Raw genomic sequence first — 22,576 nt, 5'->3', positions numbered from 1 at the left:
CCCCATTTTCCCCCCAGGACCATGGCGGGGGTCCCGGCCTGGTTGTCCCCATGTCGCACACGCGGTCCGCTCCCTGCAGGTAGTGCTGGGTCCCTCAGGAGAAGGACACGGCTGCGCCACAGTCAGCTCCCAACATGACCGCCCGTCCCGCCTGTCGCGACAGAGCGATTCTCTCCGCCGCTCAGTCGCCACCCGCGGCGGTTCCGCCCGGCCGGCAGGGGGCGCACTGACACAGGGCGGCGCTCCGGCCGGGGCCGCTCGGTGGTGGCCGCCGGGGGCGGGGCGGGGCCGGGCGGCGGCGGAAGCGGCGGCGGGGACGGGCCGGGCTGGGACGGGCGGAGCGTCCTGAGGCTCCCGAAGCTCCCGCCGCCCCCGCACCAGGTCCCGCCGGCCACAGACCGGGCCCCTGCCGCCACCGGGCCAGGCACCGGCACCGGCACAATGTCGGTGGCGGGGCTGAAGAAGCAGTTCTACAAAGCGACCCAGGTGAGACGCCGGCACTCCGCGCCCGTTCTCGCCGCCGTTGGGCTCCGGGGAGGCCGCTCTTCCCTTACCGGTTGGCAGAACCCGTCCCGGCCGCTGCTGCCCCGGCCCCGCCGTTATCCCCTCCCGCCATCCCGGTGCGGGGCCCGCTTGGCATCCCCCGGTACCCCCCGGTGTCCAGCCTGGCACCCCCCGGTATCCCGGTCTGGTACCCGCCGCTTCTCAGTGTGATCCCGGGGCTCGCTGCGGGCTGTGAGCGGAGCTGGCACCCCTGGGTGGGGGCCCGGTTTGGGGGTCCCATTCTCCTTTCCGGTCCGTGGAACGGACACGGGCACGGAAACGGCTCCGGCGGGCACCGCAGGCTGCGGGGGTGACACCATGGGGGTCACTTGGGGGGTGCTTCCCCCTTCCCAAAACCCGCAGAACCGGGACGGATCCAGCCCTAAAACAGTCAGGATGCGGAGGAAGCCCCGGTAACCCCGGCCCGGTAACTCCGGTAGCGTCGGTAACTCCGGTAACCCTGGCCCCGGTGACTCCGGTAACCCTGGCCCCGGTAATTCCGGTAGCCCCGGTGGCAGCTGCAGCCCGGCCTCGGGAAGCTCCCGTTTCCTGCAGGGCTCCGGGAGCCCCTGGCACCGGGAATGGGCCGGGAGGTGTCGGAAAAAGCTCGGGAATTCCAGCCAGGATCAGCCGGCGGGGAGCGCGGGGTTTGTGCCGTGTCCTTGGAGCTCTTTCCCCCGAATTCCCCGTCCCTGGAAGTGCCCAAGGCCGGGATGGGACAGTGCAGAGGGCTGGAATGGGATGGCATCTTTCGGGTCTCTTCCAACCCTAACCATTCCGTAATTCCATGTGGGAATCAAAACGGGTTCATCAACAGCTTTTCCCTCAGCCTCAAACGAGGGGTGGCCATTCCCAGTCCCCCCGAGCTGAATTATCCTTCCCACCGCTTCCTGTTGTGAGCTTTGTTTTTTTTTTAATGCATTTTGGGAATGATTCAGGAATCACAAATCCCCCTCTGCTGCTGCTTTCCTGCCCCTGTTTTAAATTCCGGATAAATTTGGCACGGATCATGTTTTCCATCAGTGACTTTAAACCCTTTCAGCTCATCCCACCCCTGTGTGCGACGTGTGTCGCCTCCTTCCTTGGCTCTCTTTCCCCAAATCCGTTTTATTTACCCAGCAAAGCAAAATAACAAATTCCTGAAGTCATCCCCCACCCCCTTTCCCACTAAACCCACTGAACGATGCTGGGGTGGCTTTTTTTTTCACTATTCCATGGGGAAAGGTCGTGCTGGGAACTCCATGTGGGAGGATTTTGTGGGTCTGGATGTGCCTTGGTGGTGTCAGGAGGTGAAAATCCCTCAGTGACTCAGGACTAACGTGTTCCTAAACCCAAAAAATATCATTTTAAACCCCTGATTAAACGGTTTTTTGGAGGAATCACAAATTTTTCCAGAGGTGCTGCCACCCCCTTGCAGTGCTCTGGGGACAGGGACAGAAGTGATTTAGAGATGCTCTGACTGGGAACTGAGAGTCACTGGTTCTAGTTTGGCCATTTTAAAATTTTTCTTTCCTTTCCCCCCTTTCTTCCCTTCTCCCCTTCCTTCCCTTTTCCCCCCTCTGGTCCCACTCAGCCCTTGGCTGAAGGAGGGGAGGATTAGTTATTTTTTGGCTCCCTTCAAACCATCAGACGCTGCCAAAGCTGAACATGTGGAAGATCTTTCCCCAAACGTTAAGTTTTGTTCCACGTCTGTCGTTAATTGAAGGCAAAGGGAGCCAGGAGTGGGGTCTGCAGGGACCCAGAGGGTTTGGGGTCCCTGTCCAGCATCCAGAGGGAGCAGGGCTTGGCTCCTGGGGCTCATCCATGTGATTCCTCCAAGCCCACGTCTCTTCTGGGTGAGGCAGCCGAGCGCCCACACGCAGGAGAGAGAGAGCCTGGAGTATCCTGGAAAAAAAAAAAAATAAATTAAAAAAAAAAATATCTGAGTCGTGCTGGCGAATGCTGCAGATGGGGAGCAGCTCCCAGTGTGTCCAGAACAGGTTCTGCCTGTTCACAGCAAACTGTTCTCTAAAAAAATAAAGAAAGCTGGAGAAAACATCCTGAGAGGAAGGGGGAAAACAGCAGCAGCTTGGAGCTGGGAACAGGGTGGGAAGTCCTTGCCTGCCTGGGCCGAGGTTTCATCCAGCTGGGAATTCACAGGGACCTTCTGGTGTGGAAACAGCTTCGTTTGCAGCGTTTGGGTTTTGTACAAACTGATGTAAATCCTAAAATCCTGCAGATCCAGTGGGCAGGACAGGCTGGGGGGGAATCCCGAGGGAATGCTGGAGGTGTCACCAGGAATGGGGAGCAGGGCTGGCACCACCCAGGGCAGGGCTGGAATGACCCCGGGAATCCTGCCTGAGTCACCTCACCTGCAGCAGGAGCAGCTCTTGGGGACACAGGGATCCAGGGATGGGGGATGGATCCCCATGGATCACAGGAGGGTTTGGCTTGGAGGAGACCTGGGAGCTCATCTCCTTCCACCCTCTGGAATGTCCAGGGTCAGGCTGGGAGCAGCCTGGGACTGTGGGAGGTGTCCCTGTCCCATGGCAGGGGTGGCACTGGATGGGGACAGTGGGAGGTGTCCCTGCCCCATGGCAGGGGTGGCACTGGATGGGGACACTGGGAGGTGTCCCTGCCCCATGGCAGGGGTGGCACTGGATGGGGACAGAGCTGGGAGCAGCCTGGGACACTGGGAGGTGTCCCTGCCCCATGGGTGGCACTAAATGGGATTAAGGTCCCTTCCAAGCCCAGCCAGTCTGGGGCTCAGCCCTGGGCGCTGCTGCCGTTCCAAACTGGATGAACGTGCTCCCAAAGCCTGTGTGAGCTGAGCCTAAACCCTGCCAGGCCTGCCCGGGCTCAGGAGTTCGTGCTGGCCCAAGCCACAGCCCAGCCAGCTCCTCCTCCACATCCAGAGCCATTTTCCAGAAGGGGAAAAGGCAAGTGCTAATTAAAACTCAGCAGCCCTTGCCACGCGTTTCCCTGAGTTTGGTGACAGCTCCCAAAGCTTCCCGAGGTATTTTTGACCATAAATAGCCCCTTGCTCCCTGCCTGGCCCATCCAGAGCCTCTGAGAGCCCTCTCAGCCCAGCAGGGAATGGTTTCCATGCCCTGGGAGTTTCCTGCCAGGGGCTGTGCTCCGAGCTGGGGCACAGCAATGTGCTCCCACAGCGTGTGTGGCACTGAGGGCACAGCCTGCAGCTGGCACAGAGGGCATTTCCCCTTTTTTTTTCTGTCTTTTGTGGTCATTGCTCTTGGTGCTGCTGAACTGGGATTTCCTTCACTTCTGCTTGGGTTGGGATTTCCTTCTCCCCTCCTCAGCTGGGGTTCTCTCTGTGGTGGTTTGTGCTCTGCTTTGAAATGTGGGGTTTTTCTTCCCTTTGCCAGATGAACCTTTCAAAAGCTCCTTTTTTGTTGTTGTTCTGCTGGTTTTTTTTTGGTATTAACTCAGCCCTGCTCCCACTGGTCTCTCCAGGTTTTCTCCTGGAGGCAGGAGGTGTCTTTGGGATGGTTTGGGTTGGAAGGGACCTTAAATCTCATCCCATTCCATAGGCAGGGACACCTCCCACCATCCCAGACTGCTCCAATCTGTGACACTTCCAGGGATGGGGCAGCCACAGCATCTTTGGGAAGCTGTGCCAGGGCCTCAGCACCCTGTGAGCAAAGAGGGGAGCAGGGAATTCCTGGGGGAGGGATTTGGCAGCGTCAGGCCCTAAGCTCCTTATCTGCACACGGGAATTTGGACTGGGATTTTGCTGATTCCTGCCAGCCTGGAGCCTCCTGCCAACCTCTGTCCCACAGCACCTGATGTTTCTGTATTAACATTAACCTGGGCTGGATTTCCCTTGCAGCTCCTGGCTTTATCTTTCCACATTAATCTGCTCCTGAAATCCGGATTTGCTGGGGCCTGGGGTGGGATCCTCCAGTTCTGCTTCCAGCCGGGATCCATCCCTGAGCATCCTCCCCTGGCTCCCTGCAGCTCTGCTGGCTCTGGGGATGTGTTTGCAGATCCAGGGGGAAAAAGAGGCTCAGGGGAGACCTCGTTGCTCTCACAGCTCCCTGCAAGGGGCTGGGACTCAGGGAACAAGTGACAGGAGCAGAGGAAACGGCCTCAGCCGGGCTGAAATTTGATATCAGTGCGAATTTTTCCATGGAAAAGGTTGTCAGGCATTGGAACAGGGCAGCAGTGAAGTCCCCATCCCTGAATTGTTCAAAAGCCGTGTGGATGTGGCACTTGGGGACACAGTGCTGGGCTGCACTCGGTGGTTTTAAAGCTCTTTTAAACCTCACCCGTTCCACGATTCCACGTGTGGCAGGTGCAGGACGGAGGCTGAGTGTCCCCAAACCTCTTGGGGACAGGGACGAGGTGCCAGTGCCTCCCTTCGGGCCTGGCTGCTGCTGCCTGGACCCTCACAGAGGAGCCTCTGCCACATGCAGGGGAAATCCTGCAGCCAGGAGATTTTTCCTGTGGATTCCCTCTCCTTTTCCTGGGTGATTTAACTGGCAAAACCAGCCTGGCCTGGCTGGTTCATCACTGTAGGAGCTGAGCAGCCCCAGAACCAAGCAGGTTCCATTTTTCCAGGATTGTTTCTCTCCAGAATTTCCTATAAATTGGTTTTTCCTCCCGTTTGAGGTTGGGTTTTTTTTTGCAGCCATTGGGCTCTGACAGTAACGGGAGCTCCAATTCCTGGAAGGCAGAGACAGAAAACAGAACTGGGGAACTCCAGCTCCATATCCTGCTCCGTTTGCTCCCCTTCCCCTGGTTGATGTCAGCCAGGGAAAGTTCTCCTGTGCTGGGATAAGGGCAGGATCCGTGACTCAGGCTGGAGGGGGGATCATGTGTCCCTGGGATGCTGAATCCACGTCATCTGCCTGAAATCCTGGATTTATCCAGCTGAGTGCACAGGGGAAGGAAGGAAATCCTTCCTCCCCCTTTTTCCCTGCCTCTGATTTCCTCCTGGGAAAGAGCAAAATGGGGCTGAGCTCAGGCAGCCTGCCTTGTAAAAGCTGATTCATTTCTTTAGCACTTTTTTTTTTTTTTTTTTCCCCTTTCTTGCTCCTCTCCCCCATCCCTGCATATGCCAGGGCTCCCAGCCCCATCCCTGTGGGAATTCCGGGCAGCTCCTCCTGCCTGGGACTGCAGAAATCCCAGAGCCAAACCCCAGGCTGTCCCTGGGGAGGGAATTGGTGTCTGCTGGGATGTGAGGGGCTGATCCTGCTCCATCCCTGCTGCTCTCCCTCCTTCCCAGGCAGGATGGAGAACTGCTGAAGAGCCCAGAAATAAAATAAATCCCCAAAAATCCCCAATCCCGAAGGTTCTGGCTGTGTAATTCCAGCTGAACTCATTCACATGGAAATGCTGCTGCCTCCCAGCCCTGCTGGTGTTTCATAAGACTCTGAGGTCGCTGTCCCTGCTCCTTCCCACCCTGAACTGCAGGATTAATCCAGCCTGGGATGTGATGCCCGGGGTGGGAGCAGGCAGGAGGCTGATCCTGGCTTTTCCTGTGGATCTGCTCCATGTCCCAGCCCTTTCTCCCTGGATCAGGTGGGAAAAGATGCAGCTCACGGTCCTGGGAAAGCCCCACAGCATCCCAGAGCTTCCCTTTTCCTAAGCTGCTCCATGACTTCGAGCAGGATCCAGCCCATTTTGGCCTCTCCCTGTGATTATTGAAGTGATAATTGATATTTTTTTACAAATTTCCTTTTCCTGTTCCCCCTCAGCCCCGTCCCTCCAGTCAGTGATCCCGTGGTTTTCAGGAAAGGTTCCTCTGGCAGGAAGGGGCCGTGCCTGGCCCAGACTCAGGGGTGAAGCAGAGCTGGGGGGTTCCTGTCCTGATTTTGGGAGGTGCCCAAAGTCCTGCTCCTCTCCCAGAGGATGGAGAATCCATCAGGAGAGTCTGGATTGCTGCTGCTTCCAAGAAAAGCCTTGTCACCCCCCCCTTCCCAGCATTGCCACCAATAGCTAATTAATAGAACCAGTCCTTTTAAAGCCACTGGGAATTTTAGGATCTCCTAATGCCTGGCTGTTAATAAAGTTCATGGTACTGTCACTAATTAAATTGCTTTTCTGCTCCAAAGAAAAAAAAAAAAAAAAAAGATGAGTTAAACATCTCCATAATGAAATTCTGTCTTTGAGACAGAAGGTTAAATTTGCATGATTAAAGCTTTAAAGGGCTTTTCCTAATTGAGAAAATGCTTCATAATTCATCCTAGAGCCTGAAAACCCGGCTGCACCCCCTGGCTGGGCCAGACTTTATTCTCCAGTGATAATTTATTAACCACTTTCCTGACCAAATCTGGTTTGGCATCCCAGTTTTAGCTGCACTTAAACTTAATTTTGCCACTTTCATGATGAAAAAGGCAGAAAAAAGGTAAACAATTACCTACACCCGAAGCAAATGCACTGCAGGAGAAGGTGCTGGGTTTGGTTTTATTCCCTGATTTTCTGCCCTGGGTTAGGAACCATTTTGTGTCCGTGGTTCTGAGGGAGCAGGGGCAGCACAAACCAGAGATGCTGGAGGAGCTCTTGTCCCGCTAAAGCTCCTCCTGGTTGAACTGGGGGAGTTACAAAGGGCAAAGGCTCTGGGTTTTGGGGCCTTTTTGGGATAAAACATCCTCCAGATGTCCCAGGATTTTTGGGACACCTCTGGCTCTGCCTGCAGGGCAGGAACACCACAGTGATGCCAAGCGCTGGGGTGGGATTTTATCCCGTTTAAACCATTCCAAAATGACTTTTAGTGTGCAGTGAGGGGAAAAAAAAACAGATTGAGCAGCACCTTGGATGCTGCCAGAGTCCCTGTGTGTGGGAAGGGCCCTGGTGCAGGAGTTTGAGCCAAGGCAGCCTCAGGGATGCTGGGCTTGCTCCTTCCCACTCTCCCTTTCCTTAGGATGCCCTGCTGTGCTCTGATAGCCACGGAGCTTTTCCTAGAATTCAAAGGAGCAAGGAAAAGGGGTGTTTACAGTGTCCCCAGCCATTCCTGTCCCCTTTGATGTGTGTGTGTCAAACGTGCTCTGCACGGGGCTCTGCTCTCCCAGCCAGGAACGGGAGTTTGCCTTCCTTTGAGGGGGGGATTGGATTTTTTTTTTTTTTTTTTTTAATCTCCCTGGTGGCTTTAGAGCCGTGTCCCAGCTGCTCTCTGTGTCCCACCGGCCTGGCTTTGTCCCATCGTCCTGCAGATCCAGAGGTTTTGTGTCTCCTGCTGTATCCTGGCTTTGGGTGATCCCAGCAGTGTCCTGCACCTCAGGGAGATGTTTTTCCTGCTTTTCACAGGGAGCAGAAATCCCTTCTTCTGCTTTCTTTTTGCAGCTTGGTGTTTTTTTTCCAGGGTTTTACCTTTACCTTTTACCTTTCCCCCCCTTGTTTTTTGGGAAATCCTTTAGAGCACCTCCAAATGCAGGACTTGGCTGCTGGGCGCTCTTCCTGGTGCTTTGCAGCTGGGAAAAACAAAGATTGCGATTCCTAAGGAGGCATTTTTAGCGCTCTGCATTTCTCTCCCCCTCATCTCAGAGCAGCTCCGAGCCTCCAGGACCAGGAGCTGCCGCCTTTGCTGTCCTGGGGCCGGGTGGAGCTGCCAGGGAACGATGGCTCAGCAGCTTTGGAAAAGCCAGGCTGTGATTCACTGGGACAGCACACAGGGAGGCTGTGCATGCAAGGCCAATATTCCACATTTCCCCTCATTTCGCTGAACTTCCTCTCGGTTGCTGAAGGCGCTGGAAGTGTGTGAGGGGAAATCACGGCCGGGAAGGAGAGGAGCTGCTTCTGCTTCCTTACGTGTTTGTGTTTTGACCCAATTCCACGATTTTTTTTTTTTTCCCCCCAAGCTGAGTAGAAATTGTGTCTGGTTTGGTTCAAAGCGTGTGAGAATTAATAACAGGAGAAAACAGGATGCAAATGGCTGTTGGGAGGTGCCCCCATCCCTCGAGCAAGAGCATTCCGAGGCTCCTGTGGAAACCTTCATCCTTTGGGATGAGCCTGCTCTGGGGGTAGGGTTGTTCCCTCTCTGTCTCCTGCTGGAAAAAGGAGCTGAGAGATGAGCAGCGAGTCCCAGCCAGGGTTTGAGCTCTGCCCTGCAACCCAGGACAGGAGGAATTCCCAAATCTGGGAAGGAGCAGCCGCACTGCAGAGCATCCTCCGGGTGCCCTGGGCTGGCCTGGCCCCCTCTGGCTGCTGCTGAAATCCTGGGTTTGCCTTTAATTCCCGCTGTCCTCATTCCTGCAGCCCATCTGCTGGATGGAGATGAGTCACCCGATGCTGAGGAGGAGGAGGAGGAAGAGGAGGAGGGCTGGCAGGTGGCTCCTGGGAAGAGCCTGTGCAGCTCTTCCTTGCTCTTTCCATGGGATAAGATTACGAGCCGAGGTCGCTGGGAAACCTTTCCTCCTGGCCAGGGAAGGGAAGGAGCTGTTCATTGTTCCAGGCTGACCTTCCTGCTGCAGATCAAGGAATTCCTGTGGCGCTGTTGGGAGGGGAGGGGAGGGATCCCAGCCTGAGCTGCTGAGGGGGTGGAAGCTCGGGATGTTCCAGACACGTTCTCCCTCCCTGCTCACGTGTCTGGAGGCAGCCAAGAGCCTCAAGTGCCCTGGCTCGAGTCTGTTCCCAGCCAGGGATTCCGTGGTTCCATCATCCCCAGCACTTTGGGTGCCTGTGGTGAAAGGTGGGAATGGGGAAAAACGCAGGGAAGGAGCTGCAGGAGCAGGCTGGGAGTTGGATCCAGAGTGGGAATGTTCCTGGGTGTCCAGGTGCCTCCAGGCAGGTTGGATGCACAGGGATAACGTTGGGAACCAACAGCAGGGTGTGCTCAGTGGGGCTGGAGCCTGAGAGCTCTGGCTGTGCTCCTCCTCCTCCTCCTCTGGTTTGCCAGGAGGGGATGTGACAAATCCCAGGGTCACGGAATGGTTTGGGTTGGAAGGGACCTTGAAGGTCACAGAGTCCCACCCTGCCATGGCAGGGACACCTCGGACTGTGCCAGGCTGCTCCAGCCTCATCCAGCCTGGCCTTGGGCACTGCCAGGGACGGGGCAGCCATTGGGAATTTGGGGATGTGCCTCCCTCCTGCGAGGCTGGAGGTGATTGTTCCTCCCCTGCCCTGCACAATAAACACTGGGATCTGTTTTCTCCTCCTCAAAGTAGGTCAGGAGTTGCTCAGACACTGAGCTGGTTCAGGTCACGCTGGCTCTGCAGTGCTGGGGTGATGGGGGTGACCCAAAATGAGGCTGAAGATGAAGGGAGTCACACCCTGTTGAGCTGGGGAGGTGCTGCTGCCTCTTTAGGTTTTACAGAGCATCCCACAAATCTGGTTTTCCTTACCTGGTTTTTCTTAACCCCTCCTGTGCTGAGTTTTGGGGGTTCTAAACATTCCCACCCCTTTTTCCATGGCTTTGTGGCTGGCATTTCCCCCTGGGCTGGGATGAAGGGGCAGAGCTGCTTCTCTGTTTGCTCCTCTGTGGGTTTGTTTTTGTATTTCTTGAGGGGAACTTGCTGTTGGGAGGGTGGAGGGGAGGAAGAAGAAGGCTTTGATACCCCAGAGTCTGCAGGAATAAGGTTTTCAGTCAACTGTAGGGAACTGTTTTGATTGCAAGGATGGCAAATGTTTGATGTGTTATAAATAGGGCTGACTGCGATGGAAAAAAGAAAGCGAGTTTAAAAAAAAAAAAAAAAAAATCCCTGATTTTTGGGTTTCTCTTGGTGTGTTTTGCTTGTTTGAGGCTGAGGGAATTAGGGATAATTTTCCGTTTTAAAATATTTAAAGGCTGGAGAGCAAAATATCAAAATGAGGTCTGTGAAATCCCCTGGGGAAGCTGGTGATTAGCAGAAAATAACACAGACTCAGGAATCTGCCCCTCTCCAGCTTTTGAGGAGCTCCTGCCTGGGGAGATTTGGCTCCTGGCACCTTCCCAGGGATTTTACTGATGGTGCAGCCCAAAAATCACTTTTTTTTTTTTTTTTTTCCCTCCACATCTGTCCCACTCCTGGAACGATGCAGGAATTCCCTGCTGGGACTGCCTAGCTCTAATCATGGACCAGCTTCACCCACTGCTCCCAAAATCTCTCCTAATCTTCCATGCTCCTGAATTTACCCAGGCACACCCCAGCCAAAGTCCTGGGAGCTGGGAGCAGCTGTGCAGCATCCCCATGTCCCATTCCCATGTTCCCATGTTCCATTCCCATGTTCCCATGTTCCATTCCCATATTCCCATATTTCATCCCCATGTTCCCATATTCCATCCCCATATTCCCATATTCCATCCCCATATCCCATCCCCATTCCCCTCTCCCATTCCCACGTTCCTTTCCCTTCCAGGAGGATCCCTGTGCACCCCTCCTGCCCCTCTCCATGCACACACCCCATTCCTGCCTCTCCCCTGCCTCCACAGCAGCTCATTCCAACAAGGGCTCTTTCATTCCCTGACATCTTCCCCCATTGTGGGGCTGGGCACAAGGGGGAGGCCGGGATTGTTCCCATTCCCACGGCCCTGCTGAGGAATCTGCAGGAATCTGCAGGAATCTGAAGGAATCTGAAAGAATCTAAAGGAATCTGAAAGAATTTGCAGGAATCTGAAGGGGTCTGAAGGAATCTGAAAGAATCTGCAGGAATCTAAAAGAATCTGCAGGAATCTGCAGGAATCTGAAGGGATCTGCAGGAATCTGCAGGAATCTGAAGGAATCTGCAGGAATCTGAAGGAATCTGCAGGAATTTCCCAAAGGAAGCTGTGGAGAGTGGCTGGAGCAGCCGTGGGTGGATGAGAGGGGCAGTGCCCAGTGCTGTGATCTCAGCTCGGGGCTCTCTCTGAGATTTTGGAGCTGTTGTCCTTTTCAATTCAACACGGCTGGGACTGAAGGGATGCATTCCTGGCTCCTCACCTCCCTGCCAGGGCCCTGTGGGTGGAATTCCAGGTGAAATGCCAGCTGAGGTGCCCGCTGGGAGCAGCCTGGGTCTGCCCAGGCTGTGCCACCCAGCTGCAGCGCCCTGGGCCAATATTTGCTCTGGGAAGTGTTTGGCTGAAGGCTGCAGCTCTCACTGCTCCCTTGCGTGTGTCCCATCCAGAACCAGGGAGGTTTCTCGTTCTTGTTCTGCCCTTCCACTCCCAGGGAATGTTTGGTTTGGTTTTTAACCATTTCCATGCTATCCTTTCCCAGTCTGGCTCCAGGAGAGGTTAGATCCCAGCCAGGGGAGCTGAGATGTTTCCCAAACCTTCTCCTGGCTGCTCAGGAAATAAAAATGCAGAATTGTCAGCACATCCTCCAAAAAGCCCCATAGCTGCTTCCAGGGGGAAGGGCTGTGGAATCTGCAGTGCCAGCATTCCTCCAGCTGCCTTCCAGTTCCCTTAGGCCAGGCAATGTATGGGTAAAGCTTTCTTTTCCTTTTCCTTTTCCTTTTCCTTTTCCTTTTCCTTTTCCTTTTCCTTTTCCTTTTCCTTTTCCTTTTCCTTTTCCTTTTCCTTTTCCTTTTCCTTTTCCTTTTCCTTTCATCCCATGGGATGCACAACGTGGCACTTTGGGAATTTGGCTCCCAATGGCGTTGTGAGGCTCCAGGTCAAACAAGGAGCTGGTGATGGCTCCTCCAGGCTCTGTGTGGGTTTTTTTCTCCCTTCCTGAGGGGTTTGGGGATGTGGGGATGGGGTCCCTCCTCCTCTCCTCCCATGCTGACGCCTCCCAGTTTAATTAGAGCCAGCAGGGAGAGAACCTCGGTTTTATTATTCCCTCCCAGCAGGGCAGCAGCAGCATTTCTTGGACGTCAAAAGGAGGTTTAAATGAGTCTGGAAATGAGGGGGTTTTGCCTCCTTCACTTCTCTGGGCTCTCCAGAGGGTGTGGAGCCTCTGGAATCGCTGTGGTGATGGATTCTGGCACTTGGGGCCCCTCAGAACAGAGTCCTGGCAGGGGTTATTTACATCTTCCCAGGCTGCAAATCCAGGGGAAAAAAAATGGGAATGGAGCTGCTTGGGATGGCTGCAGCCCCAGGTATGCGAGGGAGCAGAGCAGGTGCGACCTTGGTGGAAGGGATCCCATCCTGGCTGTGGGATTCTTGGCAGGGGACAGGAGGTGGCAGCTGGGACAGAGCTGTGCCCTGCTGAGCCTGTCCTAGCAGGCCTGGAACTGCTCCTGGGACATTTTCCAGGCTCGAGAGAAAAGTGTGCCTGCCCAGCCCGGGGCTGGGGTGTGTGCTGGCACCTCAGGTGTGCAGCAGGCATCCGAGGACAGCAGGAAATCTTCCTTTCCCTTCCTTTCCCTTCCCTTCCCTTCCCTTCCCTTCCCCTTCCCCTTCCCTTCCCTTCCCTTCCCTTCCCTTCCCTTCCCTTCCCTTCCCTTCCCTTCCCTTCCCTTCCCTTCCCTTCCCTTCCCTTCCCTTCCCTTCCCTTCCCTTCCCTTCCCTTCCCTTCCCTTCCCTTCCCTTCTTTGGTGTCCCCGGGTGCTTCTGACCCTGGATAATTCCCTGAAGGGATCCCTCCCCCTCTTCCTCAGAAAACATCCAGCCCCATTTTGTATCCCCACGGGAGCAGGAGTGTTCCAGAGGAAGAGAGCCTCGATAAAAATCAAATATTTGATGTTGGAGTAAACAAACGGGATTGTTCCTTCAGATCTGGAGTTTTCAGCACAAACAGGAGGGATCCTGGCAATGCCCCGGGGCAGGCGTGGAGCCTGTGCCAGGTTTCCTAGAGCACTTTGGATGTCTGGATGGGGAATTTGCTGCTTTGTTAGGGGCAAAATAATCACTAATTGCTCCCCACAACTCCCTGTCAGGAGGGTGGAGCCAGGTGGGGGTCGGGCTGTGCTCTTAGGGAACAGCAGGACAAGAGGAAACGGCCTCAAGTTGCACCAGGGAAGGTTTAGGTTGGAAATCAGGGGAAATTTGTTGCTGGAAAGGGTGGCCAGGCATTGGCACAGCTGCCCAGAGCAGTGCTGGAGTTCCCAGAGAACACACAGAGGTGAACGTGGTCAGACTCGATGATCTTGGAGGTCTTTTCCAACCTTAATGATTCCTTGATTACAATTTTGGCCAATTCCCATGTCCTGCATGCCCAGGCTCTGCTGCTCCCCTCCTGCCCTGCCCGGGGCTGGGAAGGGAACATTCCCCTGCAGGGAAGGGCACTTTGGGGTGGGTAATGGGGCATGGATCCCCCTTGGGCAGGGAATGGTGTGGATTATGGACTGGGACTGTTCTTAGAAACAGGGATCCCCTCAAGGGGCTGCATGAAATGGGCCCTGACTTTCCAGTTTGTCAAACATCTCTGACAGAGAATTGCATCCCCTTTTCCCCGAGCTGCTGTGCACTTCCAGTGGTGGCTCTGCTCTCCCCCTGCTGCCTGCTGGGAGCTGAGTGTGTTCATTCCCTGTTTACTTGGATCTTGCCATGTGTGAAACGGAGTCCTTGGCTCCAAATGGAGCTGAGAGACGCTTGTGCTGCTTGTTTTTTTCCAGCAGGCGTTGGAGTTGGAGCCGTGGGCTGGGATTTAAGGGAGCTCTGGAGCTCCTGGTGGGTGAAGGAACATCCTGCCTGAGCCGAGCTTTGGGTGCTCGGGGATGTTTGGGGGGAATTCTTTTTGAGGGGCTTTGGGTTGTTCCTTTGTCTTGCAGGTGCTGTGTGGACAATCCCTGTTCCCTTTCTCTCCCAGGGAATTCCTCCAGGGGGTGGGAAGGTTCAGACAATGCCTGACCCTCCTCCCTTGACCCTCCTCCCTTGTGCTCTCTCCACAGCTGGTCAGCGAGAAGGTCGGAGGGGCCGAAGGGACCAAGTTAGACGATGACTTCAAGGAGATGGAAAAGGTGAGCAGGGAACCAGAGAAATCTCCAAAATCACCCCATGGCTGCTGTGGGATTGGCTGAGTCCCTGAGCTGATCCTCACTGGGCTCTGTTGTCTCCTGCAGAAAGTGGACGTGACCAGCAAGGCTGTCACAGAAGTGCTGACCAGAACCATCGAGTACCTCCAGCCCAACCCAGGTGAGGGCCTGGACCTTCCCTGCCCCCTTGCAGCTTTCCAGGGAAACAGGGAGATCAGGGAGATCCCTTCTGCTCCAGGTTTGGATCAGGTGGAGATCTGGGAGCCCCTCTTGTCCCGAATCCAGGCTGCTGAGCAGGGTCAGAACAGATGCAGCCTTTGCCTCAGACCTAGAGAGGCCCCAAGAGGACCTGTTTTTCCAGGAAAATCGGTGTTTCTGGGCTGGGAAGGGGTGGCTGGCTCTGTCAGCCCTGCATCCTTCCAGCCAGCTGCTCCAGAGAGCACTCCAGGGACCCTGGGAGGGCTGGGGAAACTCCTTTGGCCTTCCTTGGCCAAGCTGTGGAGAACTATTTTTGCTTTGTGTCTTGGAAAAGAACCTTTTTTCATAGCAAGGGACATTTCTGGGGGATGGAGACAATGGAGCCTCTTGGCTTTGGGTGTAGCAGGGCTGCAGGCAGTGCAGAGGAGGCAGAGGCTGAGGTGTTTGTGTGGCAGCTTCCAGAGCCAAGCTCACCATGCTCAACACCATGTCCAAGATCCGTGGGCAGGTGAAGAACCCCGGGTACCCCCAATCCGAGGGGCTGCTGGGGGAGTGCATGATCCGCTATGGGAAGGAGCTGGGAGAGGATTCCAACTTCGGTGAGTGTCCCTGGGATTTGGGGGGGAGGGTGCGTGGGAGGCTCCTGATTCACTTCTGAGGTGTCACTCTGAATTCTGGAAGGGTTTGTGGCACTGAACAGCGTGGGGGGGCTTGTAAGGGGTTCAGGAACTTGCAGAGTGAGCAGATTGCAAGGGAAGGAGAGGAGGTTTGGGTGGGATATTGGAAAGAATTCCTGCCTGTGAGGGGGGTGAGGCCCTGGCACAGGGCACAGGGCTGTGGCTGCCCCTGGATCCCTGGCAGTGTCAGGTTGGAGCCTGGGACAGTGGAAGGTTGGGACTGGATGGGTTTTAAGGTCCTTCCATCCCAAACCATTCTGTTACTCTGTGATCCCAGATACCCTGGATCTCAATCCGCTTTCTTATTAAACTCTGAGATAAATTCGCACGCAAAATAAAAATTTCCCTCTGAACTGGACAGCGAAGCAGGAATGGGATGGAGCAGGACTGGGAGCTCCAAAGGATCCCTTCCAACCCAAACCTTGCTGTGATTCCGTAGGGAATTCCATTGGGAGGCTGAAGCCAAGAAATCTTCTGGCCTGGCTGCTCCTGCAGCCACGTGTGACTGGCAGGGAGGGGGGGGTGAAGCCTTTTGGTGACATCAGTTCTAATCCCCTGCAACCTCGGCCAGGCACGTGATGGCTCTGCCAGGGCAGGGAGGAGCTGCCTTGCCTCAGGAAAATTAAAAACCTCTGGCTGCTTTTGGGACTGACAGAGGGTTTTGGAGATGCTCCCTGGCCAGCTCAGAGCTCTGCATCAATCCTGGCTCCCAGGGACTGAGGAGAGCAAGGGAAGGAAGCTTTTAGGAGCACACACCGAATTCTATTTCCTTAATGGCTTCCTTAAAGCAGCACTGAGGACTCCATGCCTCCCTTCCAGCTTATTCAGAGTTATTACAATTGAAATAACACTTCTGGCCTATTGATTTTTCCAACTGGACAGTGGAGAGATGTTTCCCCTTGACCCTCTCTCTCACTCGTGTGTTTTCCTGTGCTCATGCATTGCTGAAATTGTTGTTTTGCCAAAGCTGCACAGGAATAATTTCATCTCTCAACGTTTCCTCTGCACTAAAAAGCCAGCACTGACTGTGCTGTGCTGCAAGTCTGCCTGGCTCAAGTGTCAGAGTGGCCAGAGCCTTAGGAAAGGATGGACCTGAGCAGCTTTCATTGAGTGCCTGAGATCTCTGGGACTGTCCAGGGCCAGCTTGGAGCAACCTGGGCCAGTGGAAGGTGGGACTGGATGGGCTTTAGGGTCCTTCCAGCCCAAACCATTCCATGGCTGTGGGGCACACCATGGCTTCCTGCAGCCTCAGGCTGTGTTTAATCCCTTTTCTCTTCTCCCTTCCTGCTGCTGTCCCCTCAGGGGACGCCCTCCTGGACGCTGGTGAGTCCATGAAGCGCCTGGCAGAGGTGAAGGACTCGCTGGACATCGAAGTCAAACAAAACTTCATTGATCCCCTGCAGAACCTGTGTGACAAAGACCTGAAAGAGATCCAGGTAAGCACCCCCGTGGTTTTCTCTCCTCCTCATCTCCCTCTCTCTGGGCTCTTGGGCTATTGGTTCATGGAGCTGCCTGCTCTGGAGTGCTGGGGACCAGGGGCTGGCAGGAATTCCCTGCACTCTGTGTGTTTTCTCCCTCCAGACTCTCTGGTATTTCCTCCCTGCTCAGCGCTGCTCCTGCTGCTCCTGAGCAGCCCAAAAGGCTGGATGCAGGTTGGAATGGTTCTCCATTTGCCATGTTTGATGGAGGGTGCCGTGGGAATACATCCCAACACCCCTTCTGGGCTTTGCTGATCTGGGTTCTTAGTGCTGTGAGCTCCCAGATGGGATAAATTTGGGCTCCGAGCTCCCCTCAGGTCTCTGCTCAGCAACCCAAGGAGCCCTCTGGGGTCTCACTGGGAGAACAGGGAGCTCAGCAGCTCCCTCTGTACACACAGACAAGTCCAGGCCTTGTGACAGGATCCATCCCAACCTCCAGTTCCCCAGTCAGGTGTCCTGAGGGAGTTTTCCCTGTCAGTGGTGCCCTGGGTGAAATAACCAGTGCCTGTCTGTGCCCCACTTCCATGGGGCTGCTTTAAACATCCCTGCCCTGAGATCCAGGAGTGCAGCGCCCAGAGCCCACATTGCTGCTGTCCTGGGGAGCTGAGAGGAGCAGGACAGCTCTTCACCTTCCCAAAAGGCTTCTGTGGGGAGCAGACCTGGGCTGCTCTGCAGCCTCTTCCTCAGTGGAAAGGGTCTGGAATCGTTCCCCCATCACAGCCTGGGTGTGATGCTCCCCCTGGAGCCGAGGTGGGAGCCACAGGAGATGGATCAGGTTCCTGACACCACTGAACTCAGCCTGTAACTGGAGCTGCCCTCCCAAGCCTCTGGCTTTTCCCTCTTCCCTGTTTTCCCCCCATCCTCCCCCAGCACCATCTCAAGAAGCTGGAAGGGAGGCGCCTGGACTTTGACTACAAGAAGAAGCGACAGGGCAAGATCCCCGACGAGGAGCTCCGGCAGGCCATGGAGAAGTTCCAGGAATCCAAGGACGTGGCAGAGACCAGCATGCACAACCTCCTGGAGACAGATGTGAGTGTGGGAGAGCAGAGCTGAGGGATTCAGTGTCCCCGGGGTGGCATCTCCTCAGGCAGGCACCGATTACAATTTCCACTCCTCCCGAGTGTGGTTGTGCTCTGGGAAAGCCCAGACAGGGCTCAGCCCCTGATGCAGCTCCTGGCCAGAGCAGACCCCGTGCCTGGCACCAAACAGGCCCCTCTCGGGGTGCTGGGGGGGTCAGTTTGGGAGGTGACACAGCTGGGAAGGATTTCCCAGCTGGCAAACCCGGAGTGGGCTCTGGGGAAAATGGGAAATGGGCTCTGTGCTGTGCAGTGTCAGCCAAATCCCAAACCTCCTCCTGGGCTCCACTGCCCAGAGCAGCCCCAGGGGCAGGGCAGGGGTCTTCAGCTGGGAGCAGACACTGATCCCAGCCCGGGGCCTCCCCAGATCGAGCAGGTGAGCCAGCTGTCAGCCCTGGTGGATGCACAGCTGGATTACCACAGGCAGGCCGTGCAGATCCTGGATGAGCTCGCCGAGAAGCTCAAGCGCAGGTGAGTCCTGGGGTGCTCCCGTGGGAACACCTGAGCCCCCCTTGGAGTCACAGAGTCCTACGGTGGGTGGGGTCGGGAGGGACCTTGAGGCTCATGGAGCAGGGACACTTCCACTGCCCCAGGCTGCTCTGAGCCCTGGCCAGCCTGGCTTTGAAAAAGCCAATTCCTTTGGCTGTTCCCAGGGGGATTTGAGTTTAGTTGGGTGTCTGATCCCAAATCCTGGCTTAGAAAGGCTCGTCCCACCTCTCCTTCCTCAGCCTCCCCTCTCTGGGGAGGGCCTGGCAGTGCTGCCCTGCTGCTCTTCCCTCCTGGGGGAAACTGCAGAGTGGATCCTGTGCCTGCTCTGAATTGGGAGGAGCTGGAAGGATCCTGCCAAGTCTGAGCTTTCAAACTACAGCACGAGTGTCCTCTGCTGGCCTGAATTCCTGAGCATTCCATAGCAAAAACTGGGATGTGTGGGCCCTCCCAACCCCAAACCCTGGGGAAACCCCAAACCTTCCAAAGGCTCCAGCACAGGCACTTGTGCAAATCCATGTCTACAAATCCGTGTCTACAAACCCCGGGAGGATGAACACGGTGTTGATCCCACCCTGTTCCACTCCTGATTGCCCTTTCCCACGTCTTTGTGCCTGTCCCAGGATGAGGGAGGCCTCCTCACGCCCCAAGCGGGAATACAAACCCAAGCCCAGGGAGACGTACGACTTCAGGGAGAGCGACCAGTCCAACGGGGGCTTCCCCTGCAACCCCACCCCCAAAGTCTCAGGTAACGTGGTCCCAGGTGTGTGCTGCTGCCTGTGGAGCAGCCTCCCAGGGGAGGAGGGCAGCTGCTCTGCCTGCACAGGCTGCTCCTGCTGTGCTGGATGCTGGAAGACGTCGGGACTGCCTCTAGACCGGGCTGTGTTCTCCTGGGAACCAGGAGCCTTTGCCGTGTTGGCTTTGGGGATGTGCCAGAGGGGTCTCCAGCCTGGGCCTCTCGCTGTCAGTGCCAGACAGGAAAACTGAAGCCTCCCTCCCTCCCTCCCTCCATCCCTCCTTGTGTTCCATCCCGCTGCTCCCTCCCTCCTTCCCTCCCTCCCTGATCCCCGCGGGTTCCTAACAGCATGGGGACCCTGCTGTTTGTCCTAACAGATCCCTCTGGACCCTGCCTGTCCCTGTCCCCGTTCCCCTTGGTTGAAGCATGTCTCTCTTTTGTTTGGAAGCAGCTTCCACCTCTTTCCGGTCGGACAAGCCGTCCCGGGCCTCCGTCAGGAGTATCCGTGAGTTTCCTCCCTCTGCACTGCCCCGTGTGTGGCCTGTCCCTGTCCCTCCTGCCTGCTCCTCCCTGCTGCTGCTGCTGCTGCTGCTCCTTGGAGCTGCTCATCCCCCCCGTGCTGAGCCTGAGCTGAGCCCTGAATTAACCCAGCCACGCTCCAGTGGGATTTTCCACCCCAAAACCAGGCCTGGCTCACCCAGGGGAGCTGCAGCAGCTCCCAGCACCCAGGCGTGTCCTGATCCCTGGGGATCAGGTGCTTTCCCACGAGAGATCAGACACTCCAAGGATTTCCCTGCTCTTACCCAGCCTGGATCTCTCCCCCTCCTGCTCCCTGTGTCCCTGTGGAGGCTGGAGGGAGGAGGCAGAGCCTCAGCTCATGGAGTTTGTGGGGTGTGGTCCCAGCTGGGCCTCAGGGGCATTGTGGGGTGATGTGGGGTCTGTGGTTCCTCCTGCAGGACCTTGGGACCCCCGGGCTGGGCTGGGGCTGGGGCTTGGAGCTGCTGTGCTGGGAAGGAGCCTGGAGCAGGGCTGTGGTGATGGGGAGCAGCCTGGTGATTTTGGGGAGTTCTCTCAAACCCATCCATGTCCTGCTGCTGGTTTTTGGTGATTTCTGAGTGCTCTCCTCGTGCTGGGCCCTCCCTTGCTGTGGCTCCTGGAATCATGGAATGGTTTGGGTTGGGAGGGACCTTCAGGACCATCTCATGGCACCCCTGCCATGGCAGGGACACCTCCCTTAGCCCAGCCTGTCCAGCCTGGCCGTGGACACTTGCAGGGACACTCAGCAGCCTGGGGCTGCCCTTGCTGCCATTCCCTGCCCTGGCTGAGCCCTCAGCACAGTGGGGAGGGCTGGGGGGTCCTGCAGGCCCTGGAGGTCTCCCTTAGCTCCTTTTCCACTGGGATCCTGCCAGCTCCAAAGCTGAGTCCCACAACGTCAGTGCACAGAGTGAGGAGCAGGAAATCCCACAGAAAATCCCTTTGCAGCCGAAAGGTGATGCTGAAATCGTGGAGCTGAGCTGGGAGAATGAGACCTGGGGCTTCTCCCAGCTGTCCTGTCCCTCCTGTCACCCTCAGGTGTGGGGTGACCCCTGCAGAGTCCCCCTCCATGTCCAGCCCCACCACTGAGCAGCAGGGCAGGTTCTCTGCTCTCCAGAGGGATAATCAGGATTCGGGTTGGAATGCAGGAACCCGGGCAGGAGCAGCACAGGAGTGTTGGAAGCAGGACCTGTGCTGGGCCAGGGGCTGGAGGGGGATAACCGAGGGACAAGGGCCAGTGGAAGCAGCCCTGCCAGTGCAGAGCCCAGGCAGGAATCCCTGGTGCCAGGGCAGGGGTGTGTGGGGTCCTGCTGACGTGTCCCCCCTGTCCCCACAGCCCCCCTGGACCAGCCCTGCTGCAAAGCCCTCTACGACTTCGAGCCCGAGAACGACGGCGAGCTGGGCTTCAAGGAGGGCGACATCATCACCCTGACGAACCAGATCGACGAGAACTGGTACGAGGGGATGATCCACGGCCAGTCCGGCTTCTTCCCGCTCAACTACGTGGAAGTGCTGGTCCCGCTACCTCAGTGAGAGGCGCCGCTCCCGCCCCGAGTGTCCCGAGCTCCATTCCAGCTCCAGCCCCGCCCTCCCCGCCTCTCCTCGGGGCCAGGCGCTACCAGGGAACAAACCAGAAGGGTCCCACGGCCCCTTCCCCCCGTGAATTTGGTTCTTTTCTTTTTTTTTTTTGGTTTTTTTTTTTTTTTTGGTTTTTCTGTCCTTCTGGTGCTTGAACATCGGTACTTTGCGCGCCCCCAGCCCTGGCTGTGCCACCAGCACTGCCCTGTCCCCATCCTTGTCCCTGTCCTTGTCCCTCTTCCCGCCTTTCCTTTGGGTACAGCGCCCCAGATGAGCCAGGTGGGACATCCAGGATGTGTCTGGGACACACGGCCCTGGGCCAGGGCAGCCCCAGCCCCAATCCCACCCTCCTGCCCCAGCCAGCACTGCCCCTGTCCCCAGGGATCCCAGAGGGATCAGGGGAGGGGAGCTGGGGCACAGCAACACTACAACACCCAGGAACACTAAGGCAGCCCTGCAGGGCAGGTGCTGAGCCCTGCCTGGGGCTCGGGGACATCCCTGGGGCTCGGGGACATCCCTGGGGCTCGGGACCATCCTTATCTCTCAGAGCCATCCTGGAGGGACAGGAGGAATGTCCCCTTGCCCGCCTGGCCCCCTCCTCACAAAGCTCAACCCCGTGAGGGGAGGCAGCTCCTTCTGCCCATGGTTTTTTCCTGGACCTCAGGCTTTTCCTGCTGCAAACTCTCCCAAGTCGGTCCCAGCTGCAGGGGGAGGAGCTGGGCCACAGCCCGGGGTGTCTCTGCTGGGCCAGGGGTTGTGGCTCCTCTGCACGTTCCCCTTTCCCGGGGATCCCTGCTGTGGCTGGGGCTCACCTGGCCCTCAGGTGCCTTCCCTGGGCACAGCCCCCCTCCCTGGGGACACTGCACCCCTCTGCCCTGGATTGGTGGGGAAAGGGATGGTTCATCTCAGTGTCACTTCTGCCACCCCTTATCCCTCAGCTGTCCCTTTGCTGGCCAGGAGCTGGGTCTGGGGTGGTGCTGCAGAGCAGAGCTCGGCTCCCTGGTTTTCCTAAAGTGGGTTCTGCTCCTCCAGGGGCTGGGAGGAGCCCCAGCCCCGCTCTGTGAGCCCCCAGCCCCAGCTCAGTGCAGGGCTGTGCTGCAGCCCCCCTGTCCCTGCTGCTCCTGCTCCTCTGTAAGGATTTGGTCCGTGCATGTCCACGTGTGTCTGACCCCGAGCAGTGACCCCCGGCCCCAGGGGGGCACAGGGCAGCCCAAGGGACCTGAGCGAGTCCTGGGGACCCTTCCTGCTGTCCCCTCCCCGATGGGACCAGGGTCACGTCCTGGGGACACCCTCAGGTGGATTGAAACGTGTTCTGTCAGCTGGGACAACTCGCTAGGTCTTTTGTTTTGTTTTGTTTTTGTTTTTTTTTTTAATGTAATGGTTTCTCCTGGTTTTTAGGGGAAAAAGTGATGACCCACAATTCTTGACTTGTATCTCTGAATGAAAGTATTAAATGTTTTCTTCTTTCTAACGGCTGCATGGTGGAATCAGGGAATGGTTCGGGTTGGATGAGACCTG

The 22,576-nt window shown here is 56.6% G+C and overlaps 1 protein-coding gene across 5 annotated transcripts; it reads left to right on the top strand.

Annotated features, from left to right (window-relative positions):
- Nucleotides 1–308: 308 nt before the first annotated feature.
- Nucleotides 309–22,529, top strand: SH3GL1 (SH3 domain containing GRB2 like 1, endophilin A2). Of its 5 annotated transcripts, none has more exons than XM_014887220.2 (10): nt 315–486; nt 14,212–14,280; nt 14,383–14,455; nt 14,949–15,092; nt 16,473–16,606; nt 17,519–17,677; nt 18,092–18,195; nt 18,834–18,958; nt 19,398–19,451; nt 20,817–22,529. In XM_014887220.2, the coding sequence occupies exons 1-10, from the start codon at nt 442–444 to the stop codon at nt 21,011–21,013; spliced, it is 1,104 nt and encodes a 367-aa protein (XP_014742706.1). In that variant the 5' UTR covers nt 315–441; the 3' UTR covers nt 21,014–22,529. The 5 variants fall into 5 exon arrangements, with proteins under 5 accessions (XP_014742707.1, XP_014742706.1, XP_088035410.1 ...); XM_088179285.1 differs by lacking the exon at nt 315–486 and adding an exon at nt 13,972–13,990 and having other exon boundaries at nt 19,395–19,451; XM_014887221.2 differs by lacking the exon at nt 19,398–19,451 and having other exon boundaries at nt 309–486.
- The last annotated feature ends 47 nt before the right edge of the window (nt 22,530–22,576 follow it).

This window comes from Sturnus vulgaris, chromosome 26, assembly GCF_052056855.1.
Source record: "Sturnus vulgaris isolate bStuVul1 chromosome 26, bStuVul1.hap1, whole genome shotgun sequence".
Taxonomy (NCBI): domain Eukaryota; kingdom Metazoa; phylum Chordata; class Aves; order Passeriformes; family Sturnidae; genus Sturnus; species Sturnus vulgaris.
Note: the sequence above shows the minus strand (reverse complement) of the source record. Positions and strands in the feature narration are given on the sequence as shown.